This window comes from Pungitius pungitius, chromosome 12 (assembly GCF_949316345.1).
Source record: "Pungitius pungitius chromosome 12, fPunPun2.1, whole genome shotgun sequence".
In the NCBI taxonomy this organism is placed as follows: Eukaryota; Metazoa; Chordata; class Actinopteri; order Perciformes; family Gasterosteidae; genus Pungitius; species Pungitius pungitius.
The window spans coordinates 6921443-6948541 of NC_084911.1; the positions used below are offsets into that span (position 1 = coordinate 6921443).

General features: G+C 48.3%; 1 protein-coding gene across 4 annotated transcripts in view; it reads right to left on the minus strand.

Moving 5' to 3' along the window:
• Positions 1 to 27099, minus strand: part of sdk2a (sidekick cell adhesion molecule 2a) — a 72017-nt gene that overhangs the window by 17282 nt on the left and 27636 nt on the right. For all 4 annotated transcript variants that reach the window (XM_037476328.2, XM_037476326.2, XM_037476327.2 and 1 more), the window contains exons 2-17: positions 14174 to 14336; positions 12489 to 12595; positions 12074 to 12221; positions 10053 to 10186; positions 6705 to 6816; positions 6082 to 6272; positions 5742 to 5825; positions 5412 to 5606; positions 4830 to 4946; positions 4457 to 4624; positions 3962 to 4064; positions 2956 to 3132; positions 2533 to 2669; positions 1808 to 1955; positions 529 to 669; positions 33 to 214 (exon numbers count right to left, since the gene is read on the minus strand). In XM_037476328.2, coding sequence (XP_037332225.2) covers positions 33 to 214; positions 529 to 669; positions 1808 to 1955; positions 2533 to 2669; positions 2956 to 3132; positions 3962 to 4064; positions 4457 to 4624; positions 4830 to 4946; positions 5412 to 5606; positions 5742 to 5825; positions 6082 to 6272; positions 6705 to 6816; positions 10053 to 10186; positions 12074 to 12221; positions 12489 to 12595; positions 14174 to 14336 — 2307 coding nt within the window. The remainder of the gene's footprint in view (positions 1 to 32; positions 215 to 528; positions 670 to 1807; positions 1956 to 2532; positions 2670 to 2955; positions 3133 to 3961; positions 4065 to 4456; positions 4625 to 4829; positions 4947 to 5411; positions 5607 to 5741; positions 5826 to 6081; positions 6273 to 6704; positions 6817 to 10052; positions 10187 to 12073; positions 12222 to 12488; positions 12596 to 14173; positions 14337 to 27099) is intronic.

The window sequence follows — 27099 nt, forward strand, 5'->3', positions numbered from 1 at the left end:
GTATACAAACACCAAGCCTGTGCTCCCCTCACCCCCTTGCAGTGTCCATTCTGTGACTTTATGGCTGTAGGTGCCCAGGCCTGCTCCGTTATAAGCTGCCACCTCGATCTCATAGTTGGTCCAGATGATGAGGTCCTCCAGGAGTAGACTGGTCTGGTCTGGGTTGGTGATGTTTTTCATCTGACAATCCACAGGGAGCCCCGACAGACAGTACCTGGCAGCAGAGGGAGTGATTGATGGAAGAGGGGAGGAGGGACAAATAGACATAAATACATTAGAGCACAGGTTAGAGATAGCGGCAGAAGAGAAGAGGCCATGAGCGTTAAAGCGGTTACTAAAAGTTGAATCCAAATGTGAAAACATTTGAATGGCTGGAATGGTATTTAATTGCCACGAATGAGTCCATTGCAGTGCTGAGCGGGAATGAAGAGACCCGGGGAGAGAAAGATTCAAATTTGAATGGCATTGGCCCAGACGGGCATCGTATCCCTGAAAAAGAAATGGTGCCGTCTATCACAGACTTCTTACCTGATGATGTAGCCCTGGAGTGGCCCATTTTGATGGCTCTCCGGTGGTGGCTGCCATTGGATCATGATGGACTGATTGGTGCGGCCACTTGCAATGACTGTCTGAGGGGGGGCACTGGGAGGCTCCTCGGGGAGAGTCAGTCTGCAGCAGCAAGGAAAGGAAAGGCAAAGAGAGGTGAAGGAAGAGCCAAATATTGAGAACATGCATTAATTATCAAGTTACTGCATATTTCTATCACATTTCATCATCAAATCATCATAAAGGCTGCTTTTTGTAAAAAAAAAAAAAATTAGGAGCACCATAAAGGAAAGCGGCAGTGTCTTTGTCCAAAACATATTCTCATAAAACTGTCCGCAGAGGGACATCTTGCTATGACAAGGATCAAATAGGCCTGGGTAAAAATAGAGCAGCACAATAGAGAGACGGTTTGAAAGAAAGATATAAAAGAACAAGAACGATAGATCCAGGCAGACTTTTTTTCCCCTTAAGCCAATTTAAGATGACATCTTGATTTCTTTCCAGTGCACCGGAGCCCTGCTCTGAAGGAGATGAAGCGGCGTGTTTAGGATCAAAGAGGTGTGCCCTGAGAGATGCCTCAGAACCCCCCCCACACTATCACCGATGCTCAGTCCCCCTCCTGCGGTGCACTCGTGTCTGGGTGCCTCCACACAGGAACTCACCTCAGTTAAATGGGTGTGTGGTACAAGCAGTGTTTGATGGGCTTTTCAGGGAGTTCCTTGCTGCAGCAATTAAATGGGTTGTACCGATATGGACCAGGCCAGAATTTGGTATTTAGGTGAGTCTTAGCATTAGTGTGCGCGTGGGGGAAGGCGCCCCCGTGTGCCGTTTTTTTTTGTCGCGCTAATCAAGATAATCCACTTGAGATTTTGAGTCCGTGTGAAGCTCTGCCTCTTTCAAGCCTCTGTGTAATTTACGATGCCGAGCGGGCATGGAGCTTCAACGGGGGGGGGGGGGGGGAGAGTGAAGCTGGGTCAGCGCACCCATCCTGTCTTCACAAAACGCAATTTCAGCTCATTCACAGTTTTTTCATCTTGGAAAAAAAAAAGAAAAAAAAAAATCCTGAAGCTGGCACTCACACAGCGAGTGAAGCCCACAAATGTGCAGTTTTAAAAGAAAATAATCATTTCCGTTGAAAGACGGGGGAGAAGAACGGCTTGTTCCGGATCTGCGGCGCGACGCCTTTTAATCAGTCGCACGGAGCGCCAGCAGCATCTTTAACGCTGAGCGGCTGCAGAGCCGGGCCGAGCTCGGTGCCTACCGGTCCGTCTCCTTGCTGAACTGGCCCCGGCCCACGTCGTTGACGGCGCACAGGCGGAACTGGTACGAGCGCGCCGGGATGAGGCCACCGACGGTGACGCCAGCAGACTCGGGTTCGATGTTGGCCATGAGCACCGTCCAAGGGGCATCTGAGGAGGACAAGACGCTCAATTTACCCCGGGACAACCACGTGGAGGAAACATTTCTTCAAATTCAATGTTGTTCCTCACTATAATGGCACACCGCTGTTTTATTTTCAGTAATAATATTGCAGCTACTGATAAAAAGCAAGTCATTTATTTTGAACACTCCCTCTAAATATCAGATTGAAATTCAATTATCCCCAAAACAGATCCTATCTGCATTCCCGGATTCATTTTGCCCTTAATGAGTTGTCATCTTCTCTGTGAGCCGGAGCTTCCATGAAAAATGGCTGAACAATTCTGCGAGAGCAAGAGAAGCATTGGGCGTTGACAAATTTGGTTCCACTGATCACTTCCAAAAACAAAAAAAAACGTATTCGCCAGGCAATTGAGTTATACTCGTCGCAGGGAAGGAGAGCGGACGCAGCGGACAATTCTAGGGACACAATGGAAATGTAATCGAATAAAAATGGCCGGCGTATGAGTGTACAAAGTGAAAAATATAGCATGCAGGCTTTTTCCAGCAACCTGCACAGCGACTGGGGACGCTGTTGCCGACGGAAAATCAGCCAGAGCCACTCACTGTTTTCTGAGACCTCGAGGATGTAGCGGATCAGGGGGCTGTTCCCGTCGAAGGCCTGTGCCCATGTGAGGTTGATGGCCCTTTTCTCCGTTGTGCTCAGAACTGCTATTGGGTTTTCTGGAGCATGGGGCAGTTGCCTGTTTATTTGCATGTGTGTGCGTGTGTGTGTGTGCGGGAGAGACAAAGAGATAAAGAGAAATCAGACAAGAAAGGCAGCAAATAACAGCATTAAACAACCGAGCCGAGAGCCTCGCCTTGTAAATATCAGAGGATTTGATGGATTAGATAGAAGTGCAGCGATAAAAAAAAACAACAGTGGGAAAAACATCCATCCATCATGTCCCGGTCAGACATAAATATGAGAAGAAAAAAAATAAAACAGCAAGATAAGACCAGGCAGACGAAAAAGGCAAATATGCACACCTGACTCTGAGGTGGGCATTGCGGGAGTCGTTGCCACCCACTGAGGTCACCCTGCAGGTGTATGTTCCGATGTCACCCGACCACGTTTGGGAGATGTGCAGCGTCCCGTCGGGATCCAGCCGCAGGCGGGGGGACGTGTTCACGTCAATCACCGAGCCGCTCTTCTCCCACACGTGCCTGGAGGTACGCACACAGACGCTTGTTGAGAGCGCTTCGCACGCCCACGCCGCGCGCAATCACACTTTAACACTCTGCATCGGAAAGTTGTGACAGTAAATCTGCGTGTTTTGTGTCAGTGGGTACAGCGGAACACAGAAGGCGCTGACACCGACGGAAAGCCCCGTGAGGCTTAAGGGTAAAGGATTTGAATCTTTAAACCATCTCTGTCTCTGTCACACATACAGTACAGTCCACGCATTCCTCTCCTTGACATGAATGAGACCCCCCCCCCCCCTCCCCCCCTTCTCTCAGTCACATACAAATACACACTCCAGGAGCCCCCGTGATTAATTGCGACTGTTCAGGCTTTCAAGCTAATCTCCTCTGTGTTGCGTTTAATTAAAGGCACTGTCTGAAGTTATTACTCTGTTTACATATTCATCTGTTTACCCCCGCGATCTGATCAATGCCGCGGGCCCACAGGTGACAGGCACTCTAATCACTGGGCCCCGCAGACATCACTTCACTCCCTCGGAGACGGGCGCACGTGCGCACACTCTATCATGATCAAACACCGAGGAATGGGGCGATGTGACGGACTAATTCCAAATCACACTGTAAGACTTTCAAAGTCTTCCCATAGGAGGTCTTATGGGTAGATAAACACTAGGAGAGCACTCGCAGATTTCATAAACTAATTAAGTACAGCATTCATTTACAAGCTTGTTTTCTAAGCTCGGACGGCATGGCAAAAGCAAACGGGGGGTTATTTCTGACGTTTGTAACAATTGCATGTGATTGAAAAAAAAAAGATAAAAGAGACAAAAGAAGTGAACATCGTCATTACCTTACGATGACACTCGGGTCGTGGGTCACACCACAGGTCAGAACGGCCTTGGTCCCTTTGATGACACTTTGGTCTTGCGGTGGCTTAGTGATGCGAGTACGTGCTGGGGACACACACACACACACACACACACAGCTTGTTATTCAGCGGCCGTGTTTGAACAGCGGATTGTTTGCTGGACGTCTTTCACTCGATGTCTGATTGAAGCCGGGTGAATCACAGCGCATCGCCAACGGGTGGAGCTGGGAAGGCTTTCATAGAATGATACGTGGATTTATGCACAGAAAGACTACGCGAAATGAGTCATTAGACTTTATTTTTAGACGATGCTCTCAACGACCTTCAGCAACCACGTGTTCACCGCGTCTACAAGCAAATAAGTCATGGATTAAAAGAAGGATGCTTCTTTTTTATTTATTTTTACATTGCTGCGGAGGTTTAGAAAATGAGAACAGACACATATATAAATATGAGCAACGTTTCTGATAAGCTTACCCCAGACAACTAGGTCGGATGACGCTTCATCAATGCCCCTGGAGTTACTGGCCATGCAGGTGTAGGTACCAGCGTCAGACAGGTGAGAGGGACTGATTAGCAGGCTGCCCGACTCCAGCAGGGTGAACCTGGGCAGCTGGACCGAGCCACTGGCCAAGACACGTTCACCTGCAGGCAAAGGTGCGAGGGAGTGATGGTACGGTGATGGCGGACGGACAAAAAAGGGCAAACGGGGAGAAAGAGAGATTGTTGGAGGAGGAAAACCGCAAAAAGTAAAAGGTTCGAGAGGAAAATGCATACGTTCATTATCCTCATCCACATGCGGCGTAATGCACACCCCACCTCAGAACCCGCCTGCCTTTAGCCTACCCACCTTTCTGCCAGGTAATGGCGGGCCGCGGCGCTCCCGAGGTCTCACAATGCAGAATGACTGACATGCTGTCAATCACGGCGCTGTCGGAGGGGCCAGAGGTGATGTTGGGAGCAATACCTGACAGGGTAAGGGGTCGCGCACAGAGGAAAGAGATTCTGGTGAGACAGAGGCGATAATGAGAGACATAAACAGCTTCCTGCCTAATAAAGCGGACGCCGGCCGAGCGCTTAATGGACTTGACAAAAGCGGCGGCTGTCAGGTCTCGTTCTCGGGGACAGCTCTGAGGGCCTGACAACCCGCATCCATTTTCTCTGCCTCTCTTAAAACTGTTCTCCGATTTCAAAAATAGCCGATAGTTGCATCCGAGTAGACAATCCTGTCAATGTGAGGAGATGTATAGATAGACGGGTGTAGGAGGAAAAAACAGAGAGGGGGGGAAAAGAGGATTAGAGACGAGAACAGAGGAGCGGATTTAAGAATAAAAAAAAAAAAGGAGGGAGGGAGGGAGCTGAGGGGGGAAAGATGAGCGGAATTAAGCGGCAGCCGTGCAGATAGCTTTGAAATCTTTTCAAGGGAACATACTGGTAACAGCCAGGTAGGTGTTTGTCTGGATCTCTCCTGCGAGATTGCGGGCGAAGCACTGAAACATCCCCGTGTCGTCAGGCAGGAGGCCGTTGATCTGCAGACTGCCTCCTACCAACACCCTGTACCTGGGGATCTTCACCGGGCTGATGGGCACCGCGTCTTTGTACCACACTATGTCTGGCTGCGGCGTGCCTGCAGAGGGAGGAGAGGATTATTTCATTCCCCCGTCACCGTGGCGCTTATCTTGATTTTTTTCGTCCCTCCATACATTTTTCCTCTTTCCCAAAATGCAATAGCGCACTTATAAACAAAACACCATGGTCTGACCTCTTGCCTGACACGGGATATCCACCACCTTCTCCATCTCTGCACTGATGTGAGTTGGCGGCTCTTTTATGAGCAGAGGATATTCTGTTTCAAACAAGAAAAAGAAGCAAACATTGCAGCATTAAAGCCCTTAAGAACAACTCACAAATCAGCCATGCTTTTTTATCTTGACCCTTCTCTGTTGAGCTAACATTCGCAACCCTCTAGATAAAAGCATCGACTCAATTACTGAAGTATAAAATGGCAACAAAATATTCTCGCAACATGCTGATGCAATATTTAGACAGTCTGGACTCAGTTTTTCTGTGCAAGTTTAAAATGAAAGCCGTGGGTTATTTACCTAGAACATGCAGGAATGCCCCAGCGGTGACTGGGGGGAAGCTGCTACTGCGGAGGGACGCTTCGCACTCATAGAAGCCGCTATCGGTGACTGCGGGCAAACTGATGACCAATCTGCGGCCAAAATCTCGGATCCCTGTACTGACCACGGCCCCGTTTTTCCTCCAAGTAATACTCATTTTGATAAGGGGTCTGAAAGAGAAGAGAAAAAGATGAAAAAGAGCAAGAGATACGGAGCGCAGTTTGGGTTTTTTAATACAGATGTTTATTCTGTTTCAAGGCTACGGCGCATTGATGGAGCAATGCGTTGCATCTGTCATCCTGATTAAGTCTTTGAGTCAGAGATAATAGTAGATAATAGTTTGAATCCAGGACAGAGATTGCGCAAGATAGCCCCATAACAGAGGGAAGGAAGCCTTAAATCAAAGAGAAGAATAAAGAGGTACAAAAGGAGAAACATATAACAGCTTTCTGCCATGTTCAAACAAAAGGTTTCAAGTTTCATTCGAATCACAAAATGCGGAGGTGACAGGAGGCGTTTTGATAGAGGGTGTCGCTCTACGTGTGCGCGTACGTTCACGTGTCTTCTCCTCCGCATCCATTCGTGGCGCTGTTACAACGTACCTGGCATTAGCAACGCACTCCATGACCGCTTCGTTCCTCCCCATGGTTACGCTGGTGTTCTTGGGGGGGATGATGATGGAGGGGGCAATGGGGTCCGCGGCTCCTCCAACATCTATCGAAAACACACACACACACACACACACAAAAAAAACTATGAACCGTATGCAAATGTGCGATTGAACGTGTGCGTCCGTGTGATGCAGAGAGCTGAGCGCGGAGGCCGTCGGTCACTGTCACCCGCAAGAAGCCCGGCATGCTGTCGCCGACTATTAACACCTCCGGCTCTACTCCAGATCCTCTTTCTAGTGCACACAGCGTTTTCCCAAGCACAGTGTTAGCCCAGGTGTTAGAAGCCATTATGTAGCATAATTGAGACAAACACAAAAGGCGATTAAATGCAGCACCATCACTCACGGGTTTCACGGCGCCTCCAGCCAACCATCGATTCACTGCCCTCAATCAGTGATCTCTCTTTGAATCTGATCTCATTTCCACCCCCCCCCCCTCTCCTCCTCTCCCCCTCCCCAGAGTACGGCTTCGGGCCCTTGCGCTTGTATGTGTTTGAGTGATCGCACGTTTACAGGATATTTATGGTGTGTGTTCTGGGTGCGCGCAGGTTTGTGTTCGCTCCATTTGTGTCGGCGCGGTGAGTGTTTTTCAGAGCTAGCCCAGGTTAATAAGGCTCCTAGTCAACTTTTTTTTTACTATCATTGCTCTTATTTTGTGCCAGCGCGTTGTAAATCACACCGGTTCAAGACCCATTTATTAGGGAATTTTAGCAGCGTAATGACAAGAGCTTCCACTATGAACACTGTCGGGTTATTGCTGTCCCGCTCCCCATTTGTTCACTTTGGTCGATATTCCAGCTGAATGGTTTTAAATAAATTCAAACTGCATTAGAATAATAAAAAAGAAACACAGTTTGGCACAATAAACCATGTAAAGTTACATTGTTTTGTGGGGCTCCGAAAGCAAAACATATTGATTGTGCCACATACTGGACGACTGAGCTTTGCATTTTTAAAGGAGTGTAAAGGATAGACCTGAGTAGAGCAAAAGAACAGCTCATGTTAAAAGTTGTTTCAGCTGTTCCCGAAACGGTTGACTGTGTTTCACATACAAAGAAGAAGGAAAAGAAGAACAAAGTTAGAATGTCAAATTACCTGCTGTTGACATTTTGCTTTCACATTTAAAGAATGCAGATACGTTTCAAAACGAAAATATTTGAAATGACCTCAAAGCATTCCGGAACACATTGAAAAGATAATCCGTAAGCAGCTTGTATAAAACATGATGTTTACTGAAAAAACCCCGACATTTTCGATTTCCTGAGCAGACAGAAGTATACTATGTCAAGCATGATTTTGAGAACATTATTGACACTATTATTCATTGGCTTATTGAAGGCCCGTAATCCGCGCAGAACAGCTCGTCAAGAGTTAGAAAAAGTAAAGTCAGTTGATAGGATACACAAGGAAAAATGTAAATCACTGGAGTCGGAAGTTAGAGGCTAAAATGAAAGATTACAGGCGTGATTTATGCAATTTTCTTTTCCTAAGACTTTAGTGGGATTATGTTTCGATTGGTGTTGGTCTTGTGGTCTCTGAGCTCCTGGTCCATTGTATTGTAGTGGCGAAGAAATAGACACAGAGAGTACGAGGAGGAGGAGGAGGAGGAGGAGGAGGAGACGTGATTGATGGAGAGTGAAGAAGAATAACTGTATCAGCAGTAATGTTTAATCTTCTACCAAGGAGGGGCGAGAACACAATAAAGTAAGACATTAGTATTGGCATTAACAGCACATACGGCCAATAATTATAACAATGATAATAATCATGCGTAATTTGAGTTGACTGCAGTTGCCGTGTGGACACGTAAGCATTTATCAAATGTAAATATACAAAATCAACACTTTGGTCACTTTAAATAAATTCCTCAATAGTTGGCTGAGAATGTTGTCCATGTTTGCCAAAGACAAAATTAAAAATGTGAATCCATTAGTCAAACAACTTATATTTTCAGAGACTCATTGGTGTATTGCATTTCATGAACTCTCATTGAGACTACCTCAAGTGTGTAATCTTCTAATTAAATGGGAAAATTGAACAACACGGTGACCTGAATAGCAAATTCTAACGTCGCCATATTGTTTCCATCTGTCTCAGTCCCGAGTCAGCTGTTGTGAATTTCACATTGAAAAGTAAAATAAAACGCAAAACATTTGCCCACTCGGAGTAAGCTGACAATTAGACTCAGCTCTGTCTCATTCATATGCCTCCCAAGGAACTTCACACTCCCTCTGCTGCATATTTTTGTCTTTCCGGCACAAAAACTGCTAAATATTACAAACAAATGCAGCCGAGAAGAGCTTATTGACTTTCAGATGCAAACTACGGTTGTGTGATATGCAAGGTCAGATAAGTGATATTCATGGATATCTGGTCCCCACAGATTGCTGTGCCATGGGTATTGAGCACTGAATAGTAAACACTGTATTAACAATGTGATGAGCAGATGCCGGAGTGAGCGAGAAGCTGGTATTAAAAAACGTGCAGCTCAGCATGGCAGAAGGTTAAAATCCTCATATGACCCCAGTTAGATAAAATAATGTGAATCCTAAAGAGATCCAGTGATGTTTGTTATCAAAGGCTGTGTCAGGTGTGGTATGAAACATAATCACTAATATCCACTCCAGAGCCAGTTAGTGGCTCCTTGCAGTGGCTGCTGGTGAGAGAGACGTTCTCTATCTAGATGAAAGTAAGTGGCAGGATTGCAGCAGCTTTGCTCTGATTGAGCCAAGGCGGGAACACGTGGGAGGACGTAACCTCGCGAGCCTGAGCAACGCCGAGCCGTATCTCAAGTGGTGAGCATTCTTAGGAACGACCTTCTAACCCGATGTGTGTGTGTGTGTGTGTGTGTGTGTTTAACGTGTGTCATTTTCCTAATAGTCGGCTTTTTGTGAGGCGCCACTTTCGCGGGGCCTGGGGCCTGGGGCCCGTCGCATCGAATGCGGGAGCTCCGCCTCACGTGCACCTCGTGACCGCAACTCACTGCGGGTCGACGCGCAACTGTTGTATGCGGAGGGTGTGATGACGGCAGAGAGGAGCGGGCCAGCAGAGGGCGCTTTGTCTGTGCCTAACGTCTTCTGCCTCAGACACCTGTTGCGAGAATTGAAATATGTGTTGACCTGATAAATAATGAGTGAAGTGAAGCGTTTTTTAAATTTTTTTTTTTAATTTGCAACAACCTGTTTAAGCAAGCACCTGTGCGGACGAGGAAGACTGTTGACGGAAGGTGTGTGTGTGTGTGTGTGGATGCACGTGCACACGCGTGTGTGTGTGTGCTTACCCTCCACTGCCAGTGTGATGGGCTGACTGGTTTTGTTCTCCCCATTCTTATCATTGACGGCCTGGGCGTAGTAACGTCCCGCATCGGGGGCCACGGTGGACAGGATGACCAGCGTGTTGTCCAGGGTGATGGCGCTGGGTAAATATTCATGCACACGCACAGAAAAACACACACACACACACATACCATATTAACATTTTTGGATACCGTGGCATTCTGAAGACACAAAGGGCTCCGGAGGTGAATGCAGTTCAAGCACAGACACTCATACCATTACACCAAAGAGTAGCTGTTTCTCAAAGTCCATAAAAACACACAAACCCACGCACACACTTAACCATAAATTATGTCTGAAAAGAACCACACAAAATGTTTATTTTGCGAGCACTTCCGTCAAAAGGTGTTTTGGATGAATAGTTCAGAATGCGTGGTGTTATTTTTAGTAGTATTTACAAGTAACAGCTTAGTGCAACTGATGAACTGAGATGTCTACATGTTGAGTTGTAAGATTTAAACGACAGTCAAAGCCAAAATATTTGTGCAACCTGCCCCAGCGTAAGAAGATGACGGACAGCATCTGGTACACATCAGCTTCAACATGAGCTTCATCACTCAAACCAATGAGCGGCCTTAGCATTAGGCTATGCTTGTCTTGGCTGCAGTGTCAGATTTTTGATTTGTCCCACATTAATTTCACTTTTACAGGAATTATGAAAAGCAACACAGACTACAAGAAAGTGGATGGATGAATGTAAAAACTACAAACCAGCAACTGGCTTGAAAAAAAAATCCTTTTAGTGCCTCGAGAATGGCTGTGCGTTGGTGAGGCCGATGTTCGAGAGGGTCCCATTAAATGAGAGCTGACGCAGAGCTCGCGGCCGGATTAGGCTCTTTCATATCTGCCAGCATGATCCGTGCGATAGGCGCAGGATCAACAGACCCACTCCTGGACAATTAGGAGCCACGGCTCTCGCCGCGCCAGCAGACACTTACGCAAACACGCAGACGCGCCCCGCTGAATATCAACGCGGCCCGACGCGACGCCGGCCAACGGTGTCCTGTCAGCGGCTCTCATTGTCACAGCGGTGCAAAGCTTCACCGCTTCACTTCTGATGAGAGTCAGCCACACAGGAGCCGCTTCGGGAGCAGGTCTAGAGCGTAGGATCCCCCCCCCACCTTGTGCTGTGGGGTCTGGGGGGGCCCTGCAGGCGGAGGGTAAACGCACCAATCCGCTCTCTGAGGGAGAGCACGGAACTCTGGCTAAACGTCTTCACGTCAGCTCCAGCGAGGTGGCGTTTGCCCGCCTTGGTTTGTCTGCAGGGCTAAATTAATCTCAGGTCATTACCTTCACAGTGTCTCTTCAGGAAAATTGTATACCTGAACGGTCATGAATTTATCCGAGGAAGAAAAGCCCACCTCGCACACACATGTAGGTTCAAAGCTCAGCCCACACAGTTATTCAGTCAACCGTAAAACTCCCACTGTGCACACGCCGCCTCACACAGATTCCTAACACGAGCACATACACACACCAAAATCCACCAAGGGGTGAGAGCTGTCAGTCAAACATGCCATCAATTGAGGCCTTTTGTCCAATTTTGTCTAATTGGTTCCCCTGCTGCGTGCACTCTCTCTTCCCTTCAATCATTCCGGCTGCAAAGTCAATAGGGGCGATATAATAACCCGCTTTATCATTGAGAGGTGAGTCAATGATGAACACGGCCTGCGCCAACATTCGTTCATCAACCGCTCAGCTCAACTTCACTCAGGCTGTCTGTGTGTGTGTGTGTGTGTGTGTGGGGGGGGGGGGGGGGGGATCGGAGAAAATCCGTGAGCCGCATTGAACTTCTTGGGGTTCTCTGAAGGCAAAGATGTTCTGATTCAGCAGCAAAGCGCTCACCGACCACTCCTATGCGCGCGCCGAGACACACAAGGAGACACACAAGGAGACACACAAGGAGTCACACGCGCGCGCGCACACTCGCTGCCACTCAAACCCGAACGGACAGAGTTTGACTTACATGCGCCCGCTGGAGGGAATTTTCCGTCCGTCTCTGAACCAGGTGATCTGCGGCCGGGGGAAGCTGTGTATCCGCGGGGCCTGCATGAGGGCACCTTCACCCTGGGATACAGTTTGAGACCTTTCCTCCTCCACAAAACCACCCATGTCTGGCAGTTTGAAAGAGAAGAAGAGGAGACAACGGATGTGAGCCCGAGAGGAAAATTAATACGAGAAAGGGAAAAGTGTTTTGAAATGCATGCCGGCAAGATGAAAAAGAAGAAGCGTCATTCTTATCACATTATGTACCTTTTTGAAAAGCTAAGCTCCTTTACTCAGAGTGACTTATCCACATACGGTGCCTGACAAACCTTTAACAAAAAAACGGTGTCCTCCCCGTACTCTGTCAAGATATGGGGTAAGAAACCTGCACTTACAGGCAACCTGCACTTCGGTGCTGCACTGCATTATAGCGCCCACTCGATTTCTCACAATGCAGCGGTAGTGGCCTGCATGCGCCCGGTCCAAGGAGGGGATCAGGTACCTAATGGGCACACATAACCCAACGTGCCATTAGACATCATCAGCATCATTGCAGACAGACATTTTGTTAGACGTATTGGTGCTTTTAACCCCCCCCCCCCCCCTCCTCCTCCCAGCACACACACACTCAAGATGGTAAATGTATGTTTCATTGGGAACCTGAAATACAGCTTTAATGGAATTCTACTTAGCCATGACGCCATAGATGGTCCAAATTAGGACTGTAACAGAGTGGCCAAGTGCGATTAAGAGGGGATGTGCAAAAAAAGAACGCCGTCTTACGAGCATCGTTGGAGCTAAAGGAGTTTCCGTCTGACTGACAGGCCTCACAAAACCCCATTGTTATCCTGCATCGCCAGTCAGTTGAATCCAATCATAAGTGCAACTCTCACCCGTTAGTCCTTGGCGCCCATAACTCCGTCCCTCCCCCAGCGTGCATTCATGTTAAATGGTGTGTGTGTGTGAGTGTGAAATGCTCCGTGGATAACCCCAGAAGCTGAGTCCCCTTTAATTGGTTTGCGACAGCCACTTAGAAGTGTGGAGTCCGCACCTACCATGTTGGCCCTGCACTGCAATTCAGGGTAAGGGTGGGTGGGTGGGAGGAGAGGGGGGGGGGGCAGTTCTGATTAAATGGATTCCAGTCCTCCTCTTTGATCAGGGCTGGTGAAGAATAACAAGCAGAGGGCTGGCCCCGCAAAGCAGACCCAGACACTAAGCCACGTGAGAGCACAGCCAAAGACCGAGGAAAGACGGGCAACTAAAAAGGAGACGAGGGGAAGAAGAGAGGCGAGAGGATGCGAGAGACATACAGCTGAGGGGATGTGTGGCAGTGCCGGGTGCAGCCGGCGATAGCAATCACACAACGCCACCTGAGAGAGTCGGTCCATGTCTGGGAGACCCAGCGGACTCTGGGCAGAGAGTTAAGAAAAAGGGCTCGAATTAGATGGGTACTGACTTTCACTGTGGACTTTCACTGCAACCTCGAAACGGACGTGGACATGATACACACACACACATACAGACACACAAAAAAGGCCTTGTTAGCACATGCTGAATCTTTCTTTGCCACACTAGTCGTTAGTAGAATTCCTCTGCATTGTGATGCGAGGCTGTATAAGTATACAGTAAGTGTGATAAAAAAAGTGCCCAGGAGAACTCCGTGGTCAGTGAAACGGCATTATACTGCAGACGCAGCAAAGTGGCCCACCCACACTGCACAATCTGATGAAGAAATATGCATTGTATAGATTTTGTTGCAATGATAGTTTCAAAAAAACAGAGGGAGAGAAAATAACATACAACAACAACAATAAGTTATCTGCACCCGCTTTTGTGAAAACCAGCACAAAATACAAATCGGAAGGAATCTGACAGTCCCCTGAACACAAAATGTTACATCTCAGGGGACACATGCAGCCAAATCAGTCTTGAATAAATCCATAGCAATTACTCTCGAATATGAATAAAAATGAGCAATTGAGCTATTAGTTACAATTAAATGCCGCAAAAATGTCCTCATGTACTGAGCTAATAATATATGATAAATGAAGAGATAAGGAGGTGAGCTAGTATCCCTCACCGGTATTCCAAGGAGAAGCGAGTGAGTTCGCTACCATTGTAGATCCACTTGAATTCCAGGGGCCAGCTGCCCTCCGCCATGCAGGTTAGGACCAGGCGGTTCCCCTCCAGGTGGACCTGGGTTTGAGGAGGGTCCATCTTAAAATAAGGTGCAACGTCATCCACTGGAAAGCAAAACAACGAGAAGACATGGTAAGAGGAAAAGCTTCAGTTTCAGTAACTTCTCTGAGCAGACAGACAAAACAATTTCAGCGATTCGCCGGAAATGATGACTCAGAACAAGCTATTTACATTTTTCCTCTGCAGTGATTGGGACCTTGAAGGTCAGCAGGAAAGCTTCCCAAAAAAGCACATGAAAGAAGTTGTTATTGCAGAAGCAGCTCACTCTTTTATTCCATACTGAAATGGGCTGGCAAAGAGGTAGAGGAGCAATATGCGCAGCAGAGGAGCGGAAGTGTAAATGAACTCTTCCATACCCCGAGATCGGTGTGAAAGGGTGGCAAGAGAGACGAGGGAGGGAGAGGGAGATGGAGTGAGAAGGAAAAGGGGAAAAGACAGAAAGCAGATGGAGCAGAAACACAGCAGAGATTGTACACAAAAATAAAAAATAAAAACGCCAGCAAGTAGGTGGAGGAGAGAGTGCGAAACAAAGAAGCCCCTCGGTGGGGCAGGGGGAGTCTGGTAAGGACTGCTTTAGAAAACACAAAGTTTCCCAGCCTTAAACCCCCCCTTCTCTGACAGGATGAGTTATGCTCTGTGCCCCTCTTCATTTATCTTTATAGTTCCTTAATGCGGCCAGATTAAACAGGCCTCAGCCGCAACGCTGCACACAGCCAGTGCAGCCAGGAAAAGCCTTTAAGGTGCTGCGCGAGGTCCGTGCCTGAGCTGGGGAGACAAAGTGCTTCTGTTTGAGCTGATGAAAAAGGCCTGATCAGACCTATTGATCCGTCTGCCTCGCTAGCCACGGGCGACACGCCGTCGTGCCGGTGTTTGAGGCCGGGTTATTAGAGTATACTATATTAATAGTTGCAGTAAGACGGTTCTGGGGGTCTACCACACGGGGCTGACTCGCTCCAGATCGCCGCCCCCCCCCCCACCAAGCAGGCTAACGCCAGATTTGTATGGTGGTGCATGCAGAGGACAGTGTGGTGGAATAGTGGTGATCCTCCACCGAGTCCTCTGTGTTTCCCATACACGCACAACAGGACACACACACATAGAGATGAGCACACCGAATACCTTGTTGAAAGCTGCAGCGTACTCGTCATCTGTTAACGTTGATTAAAAAAGACACCACTCACAAAACAAGGCAAACAAACAAACAGGCCTCCTTAACGCTTTCTGTTTTCCTAGACCAGTCTTCACAATTTTTCTTTCTCCATTTGGTAAGAAGAAAAGCCCCACTAAGTGGCAAATTGTTCTACCACCCGCATGCATTTCTCAAAAAAACCCCAAAAGAACACTGTCAAAAAGACCTTTGAAACTGATTCTTGTCTGAGGCCAAATGTAACAGCCATCCTTGTTTTCCCCCCGGAGCGGAGTGGTGGCTTTTGATGTAATTCCGTCCACTAGAAAATGTATTCTTCTTATACTTCACACACAAACACGCGCACCCACACACACACACACACACACACACACACACACACACACACACACACTTCCAAAACATTCCCTTATGCCTGAACAAACGCACCAAGGCATCACCCGGCCCCTTCCAGCTGGTGTCGGGGCTTGGTGGTTGCATGCACTTAGCAATGTGGATACATCAACAAGCCACCATTAGAGAACTGCACACACCGGGAGCACGGAATATTCTTAATACCAATTTATTGATGTGAAATCGCAGAACAGGGAATTGAGTGCATGGTAATGTTGAACCTGGGTTACCTGTTGTGGTGCCATACATACATGTGTTATACATATGTTTCTGTCTGGAATTACTCATTAAGGTGAGCCCAGATTATGGATCCCTACACACTGGCTCTCTGCGGCACAAAGTGTGTATTTTTAGCTACAAAGCCAAATGAGGAGGGAGGTAAAAGTCACTGTTTAAGATCACATGCAGTTCACTATCAACATCCAGGAAAATACTTCTCACCCTGTAAGTAATCTGGTCTTGAAGACTCTTTGAGAACTTAATGGCCCCCGACCGTCAACAGTTCTGCTGAAGGGGAGAAATAGGACCAATTCCTCTGCATCTAATGAGTTTCCAAGAGAGAACCTCATGTCTGACCCTCACTCTCTCCTTTCTCTTCATCACTGTGCTTTTGATCTTCGCAGTGAACCAACAAGTTCAAAAAGGTGCCGATTTTAAGGGTGTTTTTTTTTGTGCGTGTCAGCCACTGCAAATACTATTATATTTTATATATATATTTCACACACATACCTATATTAATGCGTCTGGTTTTACTCATGCAGGTCAACTCCCACATCAATTCCAACTACATTAACGCACAGCCTTATCAAAAAAATACAGTATGATGGCTCAGTGTATTAGAGTACGCGGCTGTCACTGAGCTGCAAGGTGCTGAGCTGATCCATAATTTGTCTCAGGCGTCATCCTGCTTTAGAGCACTGTGACAAGGAACAGGAGTGCAGGGAAGTGCCTGCTCAGGCAGTCCTTCAGGACCATTCATTTCCACGGCACTGCGAGCGCAGATAAAGGCCAAACGAAACGTGTCTGCAGATCCCGGGCCGACCAAAAATCTGGCACCGGAGGATCCAGGAGGGCTTTAATGAGGCTGCGGTGCAAAGCCGCTGCCCCGACAGTCGAGCTGCACCGCCAGCCCATCCAGCGAGGACACGGAAACACCTCTTACTCTAACCTGACAGCCGAGGTTGAATGGTGGCACGTCTCCAGCCGGGTCCCTTGCTGCATACACAGAATTGCAATGGCTGTGGGGACAAAAGACCAAAGGCACCGGGGCTGCTTTACAAACCAAGGCCCATTGTGCCCCCCCCCCCCTTGCACCACGCTGGCATGCAATCACACAGACGCCGTTCCCATTCTGCCTTTGTCTCGTGTCGTCTCTCTCTTGCTTATTTAGTGTCTCACCTCCTTACCGCCACTTGCTCTCTGTTTGAGTCCCTGTGGCACCTGTTTCAGACCAGGTAACCACATCCCTCGGCACAACGGTACCGCTGAGATGCAGCGATGAAGTTGGACCCCCGGCCCGTCGGTGGTGTACAGCCTTGTTATACGCCTACTCTTTCTCCATTCTCCCCACCACACCCTTGACATACGCATTCATGTATGCACATAACTTCCCTGCTCCGTCGGCCGTCTCCAGTCCACCCCATGGAGCATCATGTCGGGAAGGGAAATTTAGAGCTGTCATTTAACCTCTCCAATCGGACTTTAACATGCGAGATGGGTCATGGTTAGCCTCTGTGATGGGGTTCATGCAGCAGTCATGGCAGTGACCCTGACCTGGTAATGGGCTGGTTAAAGGTTGTGGGCTGATGGAGAGAAGTTGAAAGCATCTTAACGGCTGCCGAAACACCTCCTTTTTAGGCACTCACGTGCACGACACACGCGCTTGGCTCTTTTTTTCTTGAGATGGCCGCGTTCCGACGAGGACAGCCCCAATGCGAGGACACGATTCAATCCTGAAGGTCAGGCCGAACTGTCCCTCCGTCACAAGCTGTTGTCACCGTGACAACAGGCACCCCAACGATCTACACGCCATCACTTAGGTGAGTCAGAAAACAGGTGGACGCAAAGGAAGGGATTAAGAAAGGGAGCCGACAAGACGGTAGAGAGAGAGAGAGACGTTTAAACAGATGGTTGGAGAAACGCGGGGCTTAATGATGAAAGAGAGAGAGATAGAGAGAAAGAGAGAGGAGAGAAGTGATGTAGATCAAGGATAAGGTGAAGGATTGAGGAGGGGGTGTGTGTGGGGAGGGAGGGGGGGTGTGTAAAAAGGAAAAGAGAGGAGGGTGTCCTCCAACGCTAGGCGGCAAGGTGAAGCGACCCATTAAAGCCAAAGCCAAACAAGCAGGCCAGGCCTGGAAGACACGTACGGGAGATGGAGAGCCTCCATCTGACCCGGCACTCCTTCAAAGAAACGGCCCGGGGATCAGCATCCGCATGCGAGTTCTACTATAACGCACCCATACCCCCGGTTGGCCCCTAGAACCGGATCGGCCCAGCTCATTAGATACACACACGATGTATAAGATCTTTGTAATAATGCTGTGGCAATAGAGTCGAGCTTTTAAGAAGCTCACGCACACTGCTCAGAGGGAAAGAGATGCAGCTCCGAGTATGGATTTCACGTCGAGTGGCGTGAAAATGATGATTTTTCTTCCCGACGATGAGTTTGCTTTCATGTTGCACATAAAGTCCTCAAGTCGCCGCCGACAAAACACAGCGCCTGCAACCCGGCTGTGTTTAGCGGATCGCCTCGGGTTAATCGATGTGTAATTGATGTGATTAATTGAGGTGTAATGTAGCGCGATGACGTGTCTGGGATCCCAGTTGCCGCGGGGGCTGACGTGTGTGCGTGTGTGTGTGTGCGTGCGTGTGTGTGCGTGCGTGCGTGCGTGTGTCTAGGTGTGCCGGCGTGTCTGTCTGATGCCACTGCATCACAATTAGAAGCACTAGGACCCAGCCAACAAATGAAGATTTAATTAGGAGTGGGAGGCCAGTCAATGGTCAGCGGATTGAATTATCCGGAACACACACTCCAGCGGGCAGCGCCGACAAATTCTCACACGCACACACACACACACACACACGCACTCAGAGACACACTCACTTTCTGTTTGGAATGTTCCTTGTTTGCCTCGCTGCTCCTCTGTGTATCTCTCTACCTCCCCGCCTGTTTCAAATTCTATTTTTCTTTTTCAGTTGCACCATATTTTGTCTTCCCATCTAAAGTTTCTCTGCTCTTTCCCCCCCCCCGCTACGATATCAGTTTCCTCGATTTGCCACTCGGTCGAGATGTCTCGCCGTCTCTCTCTGCCGTCTTTGTCTGCGCCGCTCCTTACTCCGCTCCTGACTCTCCATCTTCCTCCACCCCTTCCCCCTTGCCCTGCTCTTTAGCATCTTCCCAGCCACTATATTTCATGGCGTACCGAGGGACGTGTCTGCGAGATCCAGGAGCCTAATTAGCGAGTCCGGCTCCAGGCAGAGAACAGGGCACGCAGAGGAGCACAGGCGCAAGGCCCAGCGTCAATTAATGAGACCTCACACACCCACAGCCGCCATTACACGCCCTCTGCAGCATCCAGTCTCCAGGCAGCTCGGGCCTCGTCCCAAGAACAGTGGGGGGAAAACCGCAAATGAACAACTGTGGCTACATGTAGGAAAGTTATGCATTAGAGCACCGAGGGATTGCCTGAGCTTTGCAAAGGACAAAGGCAAAGACTGTGCTCGGCCTTTGTGGCACTTAAATAAGATTTATGTGTCGTAGCAGCGAGTTGGTAATGGAGTCTTGGAGCAAAACAGACAAATGTGAGCCAGGCACAATCTCGTTCCTTTCTAAGGATGCGCTGTGTAACGTCTTTTTTTTTTTTTAAGGAAGTGGGGTTTGGAGAGCTCTCTCTGACTTGAACAAAATGGGGAATGATGGAGGCTTGCCTCCCGTTGTCGTGCGCGTGTGACTGACATCACAGCGTCATTTCCCAGGTGACACGGGCGGCTTCTGCGGTTTGGGAGATGATGTGAGGTTTTTGCGCCGCACATCACACAAACACACACACACACACACACACACTCTGTCTCAGACTCTCCTCTTTTCACCAGGGAGAAGGGAGATAGTAGGGGGTGGGGGAGGAAATAGGTACAAATTTTCTCGTGATCTTCGTGAGAGCTAATTGACATTGCATGGAAAAAAATCCCCCAAAACAAACAAAACAAAACAAAAGAAGGCAACACAGAACAGATAAACGACAGTAAGTGGAAGAAATAGAAAGAAAAACGAAACAAGGAGAGCTGCATCGGGAATAGGAGGCGGGCGGCTTTTCTCAAGGCATGAGAAGGTTGGAAATAGGCCTAAGCGAATTTAGAAAGTAGGGCAAAGACTAATGGAGGAAAATAAACAAACGCGGTGAAATGTGAATTCCACAGGGCCCTGGGTCATTAGAGTTAATACCGCATGCTATGCCATCTGCCGTGATTGTTTACACTAGCCTGGATAATTAGATCCCAATTAGTAGACGGTGTGGTGGAGGAAAACTTTATTTCACACGCATCGAGGTGGAGAAGATCAGACGCAACTGCAACACCTCGCTTCCCGTCCAGCGTGGGACCTTCACGAAGACAGCAAACAGGCCTTGTTTTAATCGTTTGACGCATCTTTCCCATCCCGACATAAACATTTAGACAAAAGTTGTACCTTTATGCGGGAGGGTCACATTTTGCTTTTGACTTTATGAAAGCCTGCCGGCTCCTTGTTCTCCATTTAACCCTCACTCTGTGTCCGTGTGTGTGTGTGAAGGTGCATGAGATTGCGCTCATCCTTGTGTGTCGGCGACCGCGCGTCTTCAAGATACCGACAACGCGAGTGTTATCAGGCAAAATGCACGGATTCAAACCGCCATGTTCCATCCGTGCTTTGCTCCCCAGCCGATCCCCTTTGAATCTCTGAATTGTAGAGATACCACAGGCATGCTAATAGTGTTCTGCTAAGTGCGAGGTATCAAGCCGCTTGCCGTTGTAATATATGCGTGTGGAATGGCTGGTGATTGTGATTGTTATCCTGGTGGCAGTGAGTGTACGGGCGCCAAGCAGTGAGTGGCAGGGGGCCGGCAGTAAATGCTAATGGCAGAGAGCAGCTGACGGAGAAAACAATTATTATCTCTCTTCATTATTTTTAATAAAACCTGCTTATCGGTCTCGCTCTCGCGATCAGAGCCCAGTCATGGACAGCCATGAGCAATGATGCTTTGTTTACATCTTTGGCCGAAGACAAACACCTATTTCTACCGACGCGTCATCCAGCCGAGGGTTTTAGATCTCAGGGGTCTCTCAAATTTGCGATGCGTCACACAGATTCCAGGAGTGCCCCGTTAGGTCTTTGGCGGGAACGAGGTGGATTTCCAGCTTTTCTCATTTTGGTGAAGGCGTGGTATGACGTGTAGCCGGATAATCACCTGCGGGAGGAGGGAGTCTCAGCTCCTAATTGAAACCTCGGGAGTGTGAAAGCCAACAGAACGGTGCCAGTCCAGTATCAACGCCTCCCTCCCCACCACATCACAGTGGCCCCCTGACCACCGTCTTCTGCCATCATCCGCGCTCGAGCCCCACGTCGTCTCCGTGCGCCGTGAGAGCTGCACCCCCCCCTCCCCCCCACCGCGCCCTGAAATTACTTCCTTCAGATGGAACCTCAGAAAGGTCTCTCTGACCCGTGAGGCGTCTTTGCCAGTCCACGTGAACTCCCCCCCCCCCCCCGTCCTCTCTCCCTCCCCAGACCTGGAGGAAAGACAGCAGAATGAACACAGCGCTGTGGCATTGTGTGAAGCCATGGTGCCAGCTCCACGCCAGCAGGCTGACAGCAGATCCGAGCGCCCCGACATTATGCTAATGGAGCGTTTGGCTGCCTCTTACTCGACTTCACACCACATTGCTCATCTCAATTATCAGATACAGTATCGGGTGCTTAACGGGAAGCATGCGACTCGAACAAAGCATGAAAAATGTCTCAGTCGGAGAGAAGCTAATTGTTTCACGCTCTTCACGTGAGCATTTAGGGCGGTTTAGTGGAGGAAACACTGTGAATACTTTCAAATTATGCATGCATGAGCATTGCATAATGACCTGATGCTAATTCTGGTAAACCACGCTACATTAAAAATGTGTGTAAGTATGTCTATTGATTATGAAGTACGCAATTTTAAATACATTAAAAAAATGCCAAGCTTGTCTGACATGATCACCCGGGCTTTTAGAATTTATTATAACGTTTGCATAGGCTACAGCTTGGAGCTCTGTGCCAACATCGCTATCTAATATAAATATATGAGGTTGATGATGTCTTTCTAAATATATTTTGTGAGCTTCCACTGAAGCCAACACTGCTGCCAGTTTAACTGCATTGGTGGCACAGGTTGCATTTGGGTTGAGGGTTTACCTTTGCTTAAGGAGAAATCGACCCTGTCCCATCCGGGATGCAATCCTTTAATACCCTAGAAACCAAACGCGACCATTTTGTCTGCACGAGAAAGAGAAAACTGTGTAAAGAAGTTTAGAAATTGTGGAGGTAGCCAAGGTTAGCTGTTTTCTTTTTGTCATGGTCTTATAAATATGTAGTAGCTCTTTATATAAAAAAGGGAATTCCAACCCCAGCAATTTTAGACTTCATGCAATGTCACATATATCCTGGAGGTTATTGTTATAAATTACATAAATTTAAATAGGATCCCCATCTTCCATCAAGTTAACGTATGCAGAGAGCTTTCCCCCCACCCCCGCCCCCCCCCCCCCTCGTGTTCTTGAAATGCTCCCATTACTGCTCTTAACACACTGTGTGAGAAAAAAAAAAGAAAAATCAGGTTGGTAATTCTCTGAACTTTCTCCGCCTCTGAGGACCTACAAAGCGGAGGCATTGACTGTTGTTGGCTGCAATCGCACATTGAAATGTGTGAACGATGGTGCCGATAGGCATAATGTTACTGGCGCCCGAGCGACGGGATGAGCGATTTGAAGGCTTAACGTGATCCCTCCGAAGCCACATAGAGTTACAGCCTGTGATTTACATTATAGATTTCTGCTAAATTTCCACTTTTGGAAACGAACATCATTAAATGACAACACGACGGGGAGCCAAATAGAGTGACACTTTTTTCATGTTTGTATTTTACACCCAGGATGGGACCTAATTCCACACTGCTACATCTATAAGCCGCGCATAAATACACATCAAATAGCATTTTTCCAACCCTCATAATCCATGGATAATCTTCATCTACAATGTGAGCAGCACTAAATTGGAGGGAAGATTCACAAATGAACATATTTACATCAGTCCCATTAGTAAGGCACTGAAGAGATGCTGCTCCGAGATCTGCCACTGCTTGAAAATGCCTCCAGGCACTTAATAATTATATTAGAAGCACTTTAGCGCTCACCATGCAATGCTAAGTAATGTGCTTTAATACATGTATAATGCCATGGATTATAACTCAGGATATTAATAAATCATTTTATTTATTACTTCTCTTTAACCATGGCGAGTAATTGACATGTTAAATCTCTGTCATGGATTCAGACACTTATATGCCAGATATATATATATATATGTATATGTGTAGTTGAAAGTGTACTTGACCTATATGAAGGACATACAGAAGTCTGAGAGAGTACAGTGTGGGTATCTATGCAGGCAGGTAATGTAGGTATCTATACGTATACGAGGATGCATTCTCTCCAGTTGATCCGGGACTATTTGGACTCTCCATCGGATTAAAGAGATGTGCATGTACTCCGCGGTCCCTTAATGACGGATCAAAGCCCATCATGTTCCTGGCCGAGTCGAGGGTGATCATTAGCGCCGGGGTCAACGGGGCATCATTATCCAGCACGCTTCCCATGCAGCATGTTTACTCCTTCCCCAGCCACACTGTGCGTGCACCTGTGCATGTGTGTGGGTGCACATGCCTGTGTGCGCTCATCAAATGCATCCGCGTTGCTCTCTGATCTCAGCGCAGCGTGTGGGAGGAACATAGGTCTCTCCTGTGGCCCGTTTCCCCACAGACAAAATGCTGCTCCAGCGGTGAGAGCGAGCCTCATCTATTGCACCCCCTGCCTCCATCAACTCACTTTCCATCTGTTACGACCCAACAGGCTGATCTTCATGGCTGAAGCTCATTGTAAAACCCTAGCATTGCTGATTCAATAGGCTCTGGAGGGTTCCGACAATGACCAATTCACTCATGACTATTATTCATCACAAAACCTTTCCAGCTCTCCAATAAAATCCACCACCCACCTTTCCTACTCCTTTTGGTACGCTGCAACAATCCATCACTTCCAAATGTATTGCCCATACCATGCACACAGAAAAAAAAACACACATGCACAAAAAACACTTTTGTCTTTACAACTTGACTGAACAAACTCTTTCTCACTTCAGAAATTGCTATTTTAGTGCAGGGCTATTCCTTCTCCCAGCACTTTCAAATAAACTCTTTCTCCCTTTGCTAACATTCCCTTACGGCTGACTTCTACCGTCCACCCTCCTCAACCGCAAACGGCTCTTTTCCACTGCCAACTTTGTCTCTCCCCCCCCCTCCCTCCCTCCCTGCCTCTCCCACCTTCCGATGCCACCCATCCACTGCCTCCATGCCTGACTGCTCTGACAGGCCCCAGATCCAAGCGGGGAGGGCTTGATCCCTGCGCGGAGCGGAGCTGCGGCGGCGGGGTCCACTCTCCAACCGCTGGACGCAGAGCCCTAAGCCACCGATTAAAAAGTCATGAAGGCTTTTAGGGGCGTGCAGGGCTGCAGTTTCCCACTCCTCTGTGGATTGACTGCCTGAAAATAGTCTTTGTGTTCCCAGAGACAACAGTAGAATATGCAGGAGGAGGAGGAGGAGGAGGAGGGGAGGGGAAGGGAGGGTTATTGAAGAGATGCGGGTTAACAGAGCAGCAGTGCGTGGGCCACCTCCTTCTCCCCTGTACTCTTAAGCAGTACTCTCTCCTGGCCTCTCGCTTCCTCAGATTAGATGAAACACCCACGGCCTGCACGCCATTGGCCCCTGTAGGAGCGCTGCGTCCATGCTTTACGAGCGTGGCACTACGGCTCTTTTAAAGTAGTGGCCTCCCACGTACCTTTCTGTCATGTTGAAATCTCCTTGGGCGACCGAGGTTCACGTCCAAGGTCAGCCGCTTAACACCTCACAACAAAAACATCTCACTGTCATCCTAATTGTATGGCTTTAGAAAAAGGAAACATCTGGTGATGCCTTTTTTTGGAATAAACAGACTTAATAGAACGGGCGGGCTTTCAGAATGTGCCACACAAATCACGCCGGTGACCGGCGGCTGCAAGGACAGGTCGCACGTACTGCAATACATGTGTGGACAAGGCCTTGAAAAAAAAAGAAGAAAAACTGGCCTCCCAGCATCGTTTTAGTCTTACCAAACAGCAGCCATCCATACGATTGTCACAAATAGCAGCCAGCCACTAATGGAATCAATAAAGCCTTGCAAATATTTACAGGACAGGAGAGGCTCCAGCCAATCAATCCCAATCTATAGGACGATGGAAGGTTCTACGGTGGCTGTGTTTCAGGTTTGAAGAATCAATAACGTCAGCTTTGGAAAGTGAAGGAAGAAAAAAAACAAAAAACTATAGCAGACACACCCCTCAGTCTTTCACTTATACACTATTTCCTTCCATCATTCTGCCCCTGGATTTTGCCCCCCACCCTCCTCCCCTGCAGTTGTCTAAGTTTGAAATCTCCGGCTGCGCCTCCCAGCAGGTAACTGCAACCGCAAGGAGTGCATCCAGCAAGGTAGTGTGAGACGGCTTTTAAAGAAGACAGAAGCTGTTGGATGTGACAGGCTGTTGAAAGCCTGGGAGATAACAGCATCTGCTCCTGGAAGTCTTAACAGGTAGAAAGAGACAGAGTAAGGGTGTGTGTGTGTGTGTGTGTGTGTGGGGGGGGGGGGGGGGGGGGGCTGTGGGTGAGAGGCCAGGGAAATTCTCTGAATAGTGGGATATAAAAACAATGTTGCTCGGTTCCTCCGCACATTCGCAGGCAACAAGGACGGCAGACTGAGTGACTGAAAGGGAAGGGTGAGAGCAGCGCGGAGAATACGAAGCGGAGTATATTAAAAACTGATTGCTTCCATGTCTCTCAGGGGACCGATTTTCTTTTTTTTTTATGCACAAGGTTGTAATCCCTAGTTTATGTTCTGTAGTAACTAGCTCGATAAAATAAATCAACCGAGCACATAAAAAGTGAATAAAATGGAGTATATAAAAGTTTATCATGGCGGCAGAAAGACCATGACCACCCATGGTGATCATTTATTGATACGTTGACGCCTGTTAAAAAAATTGAAGTGTTCTTCATCTTCTGATCAAATCTGCAATAATGTCACGCTTTTGTCTGGTATGCAAGCAGTTACCGGGCCCCACACGGCTCCCCGGTCTCCAGACTAATGAGGGGGTATTTGGGGGGAAAGGATGAACGGAGCAGGAAGAGGCGCTCGCTCCGTCTCCGATGCCCCTCGCTGTGTTTTCTGCTCTCTCGTGCACCAGGCTCCTAGAGAGAACATCAGATGCGGCTACAGCTTCTGCCAGCGGCTATCGTTGCCTCTTTAATAACCAGCCTCCCTCTGTGGGGACGTGTACTGTACATGCGGGAAACAAAACTGTGTGTGTGTGTGTCTGCGTGTGGGAGTGTGGGTGCAAATTAAATAGCCACGCAGAGGCCCCTTGGTGGCCAGGTTTAGCATGAACAGACCATTCCAAACAGCTTGAAGCCTGTAGCAGTGCACAACAGTGGCTTCACGAGGGCACGCAACCAGTGCTCTGTTCATAGCGGAGCCACATGTCACCGTTCACATCACAGCCGCTGCCCCGGGGCTCAAAAACGCAAAGTACCACTTCATCACCTAAAGGGCCCGCCTCGGTGTGTGTGTGTGTCTGTGTGTGTGTGGGCGCACGTGTGCAACAACAGCGATCAATTCGGCAGATATGTGTATAAGTCAGCAGCTCCACTACGGCGTCCATGCATCATGCAGATCTGAATACTGGGCCACGCTCAAAAGAAAAGTGACTGTATCCGGATCTGATAGATATTTCACAGCACGGCTCCGTCATTTGAATTTTTCAACTGAGCAAATTCCATAAAACAGATCAAATTAAAAATGCACCAGACAGACCAAGTGTGTGTGTGTCTGTGTGTGTGTGTGTGTGCAACAGGGAGACAAAAGAAGGGAAGGAGACAGACTGACCGCAGAAACTAGAGGGC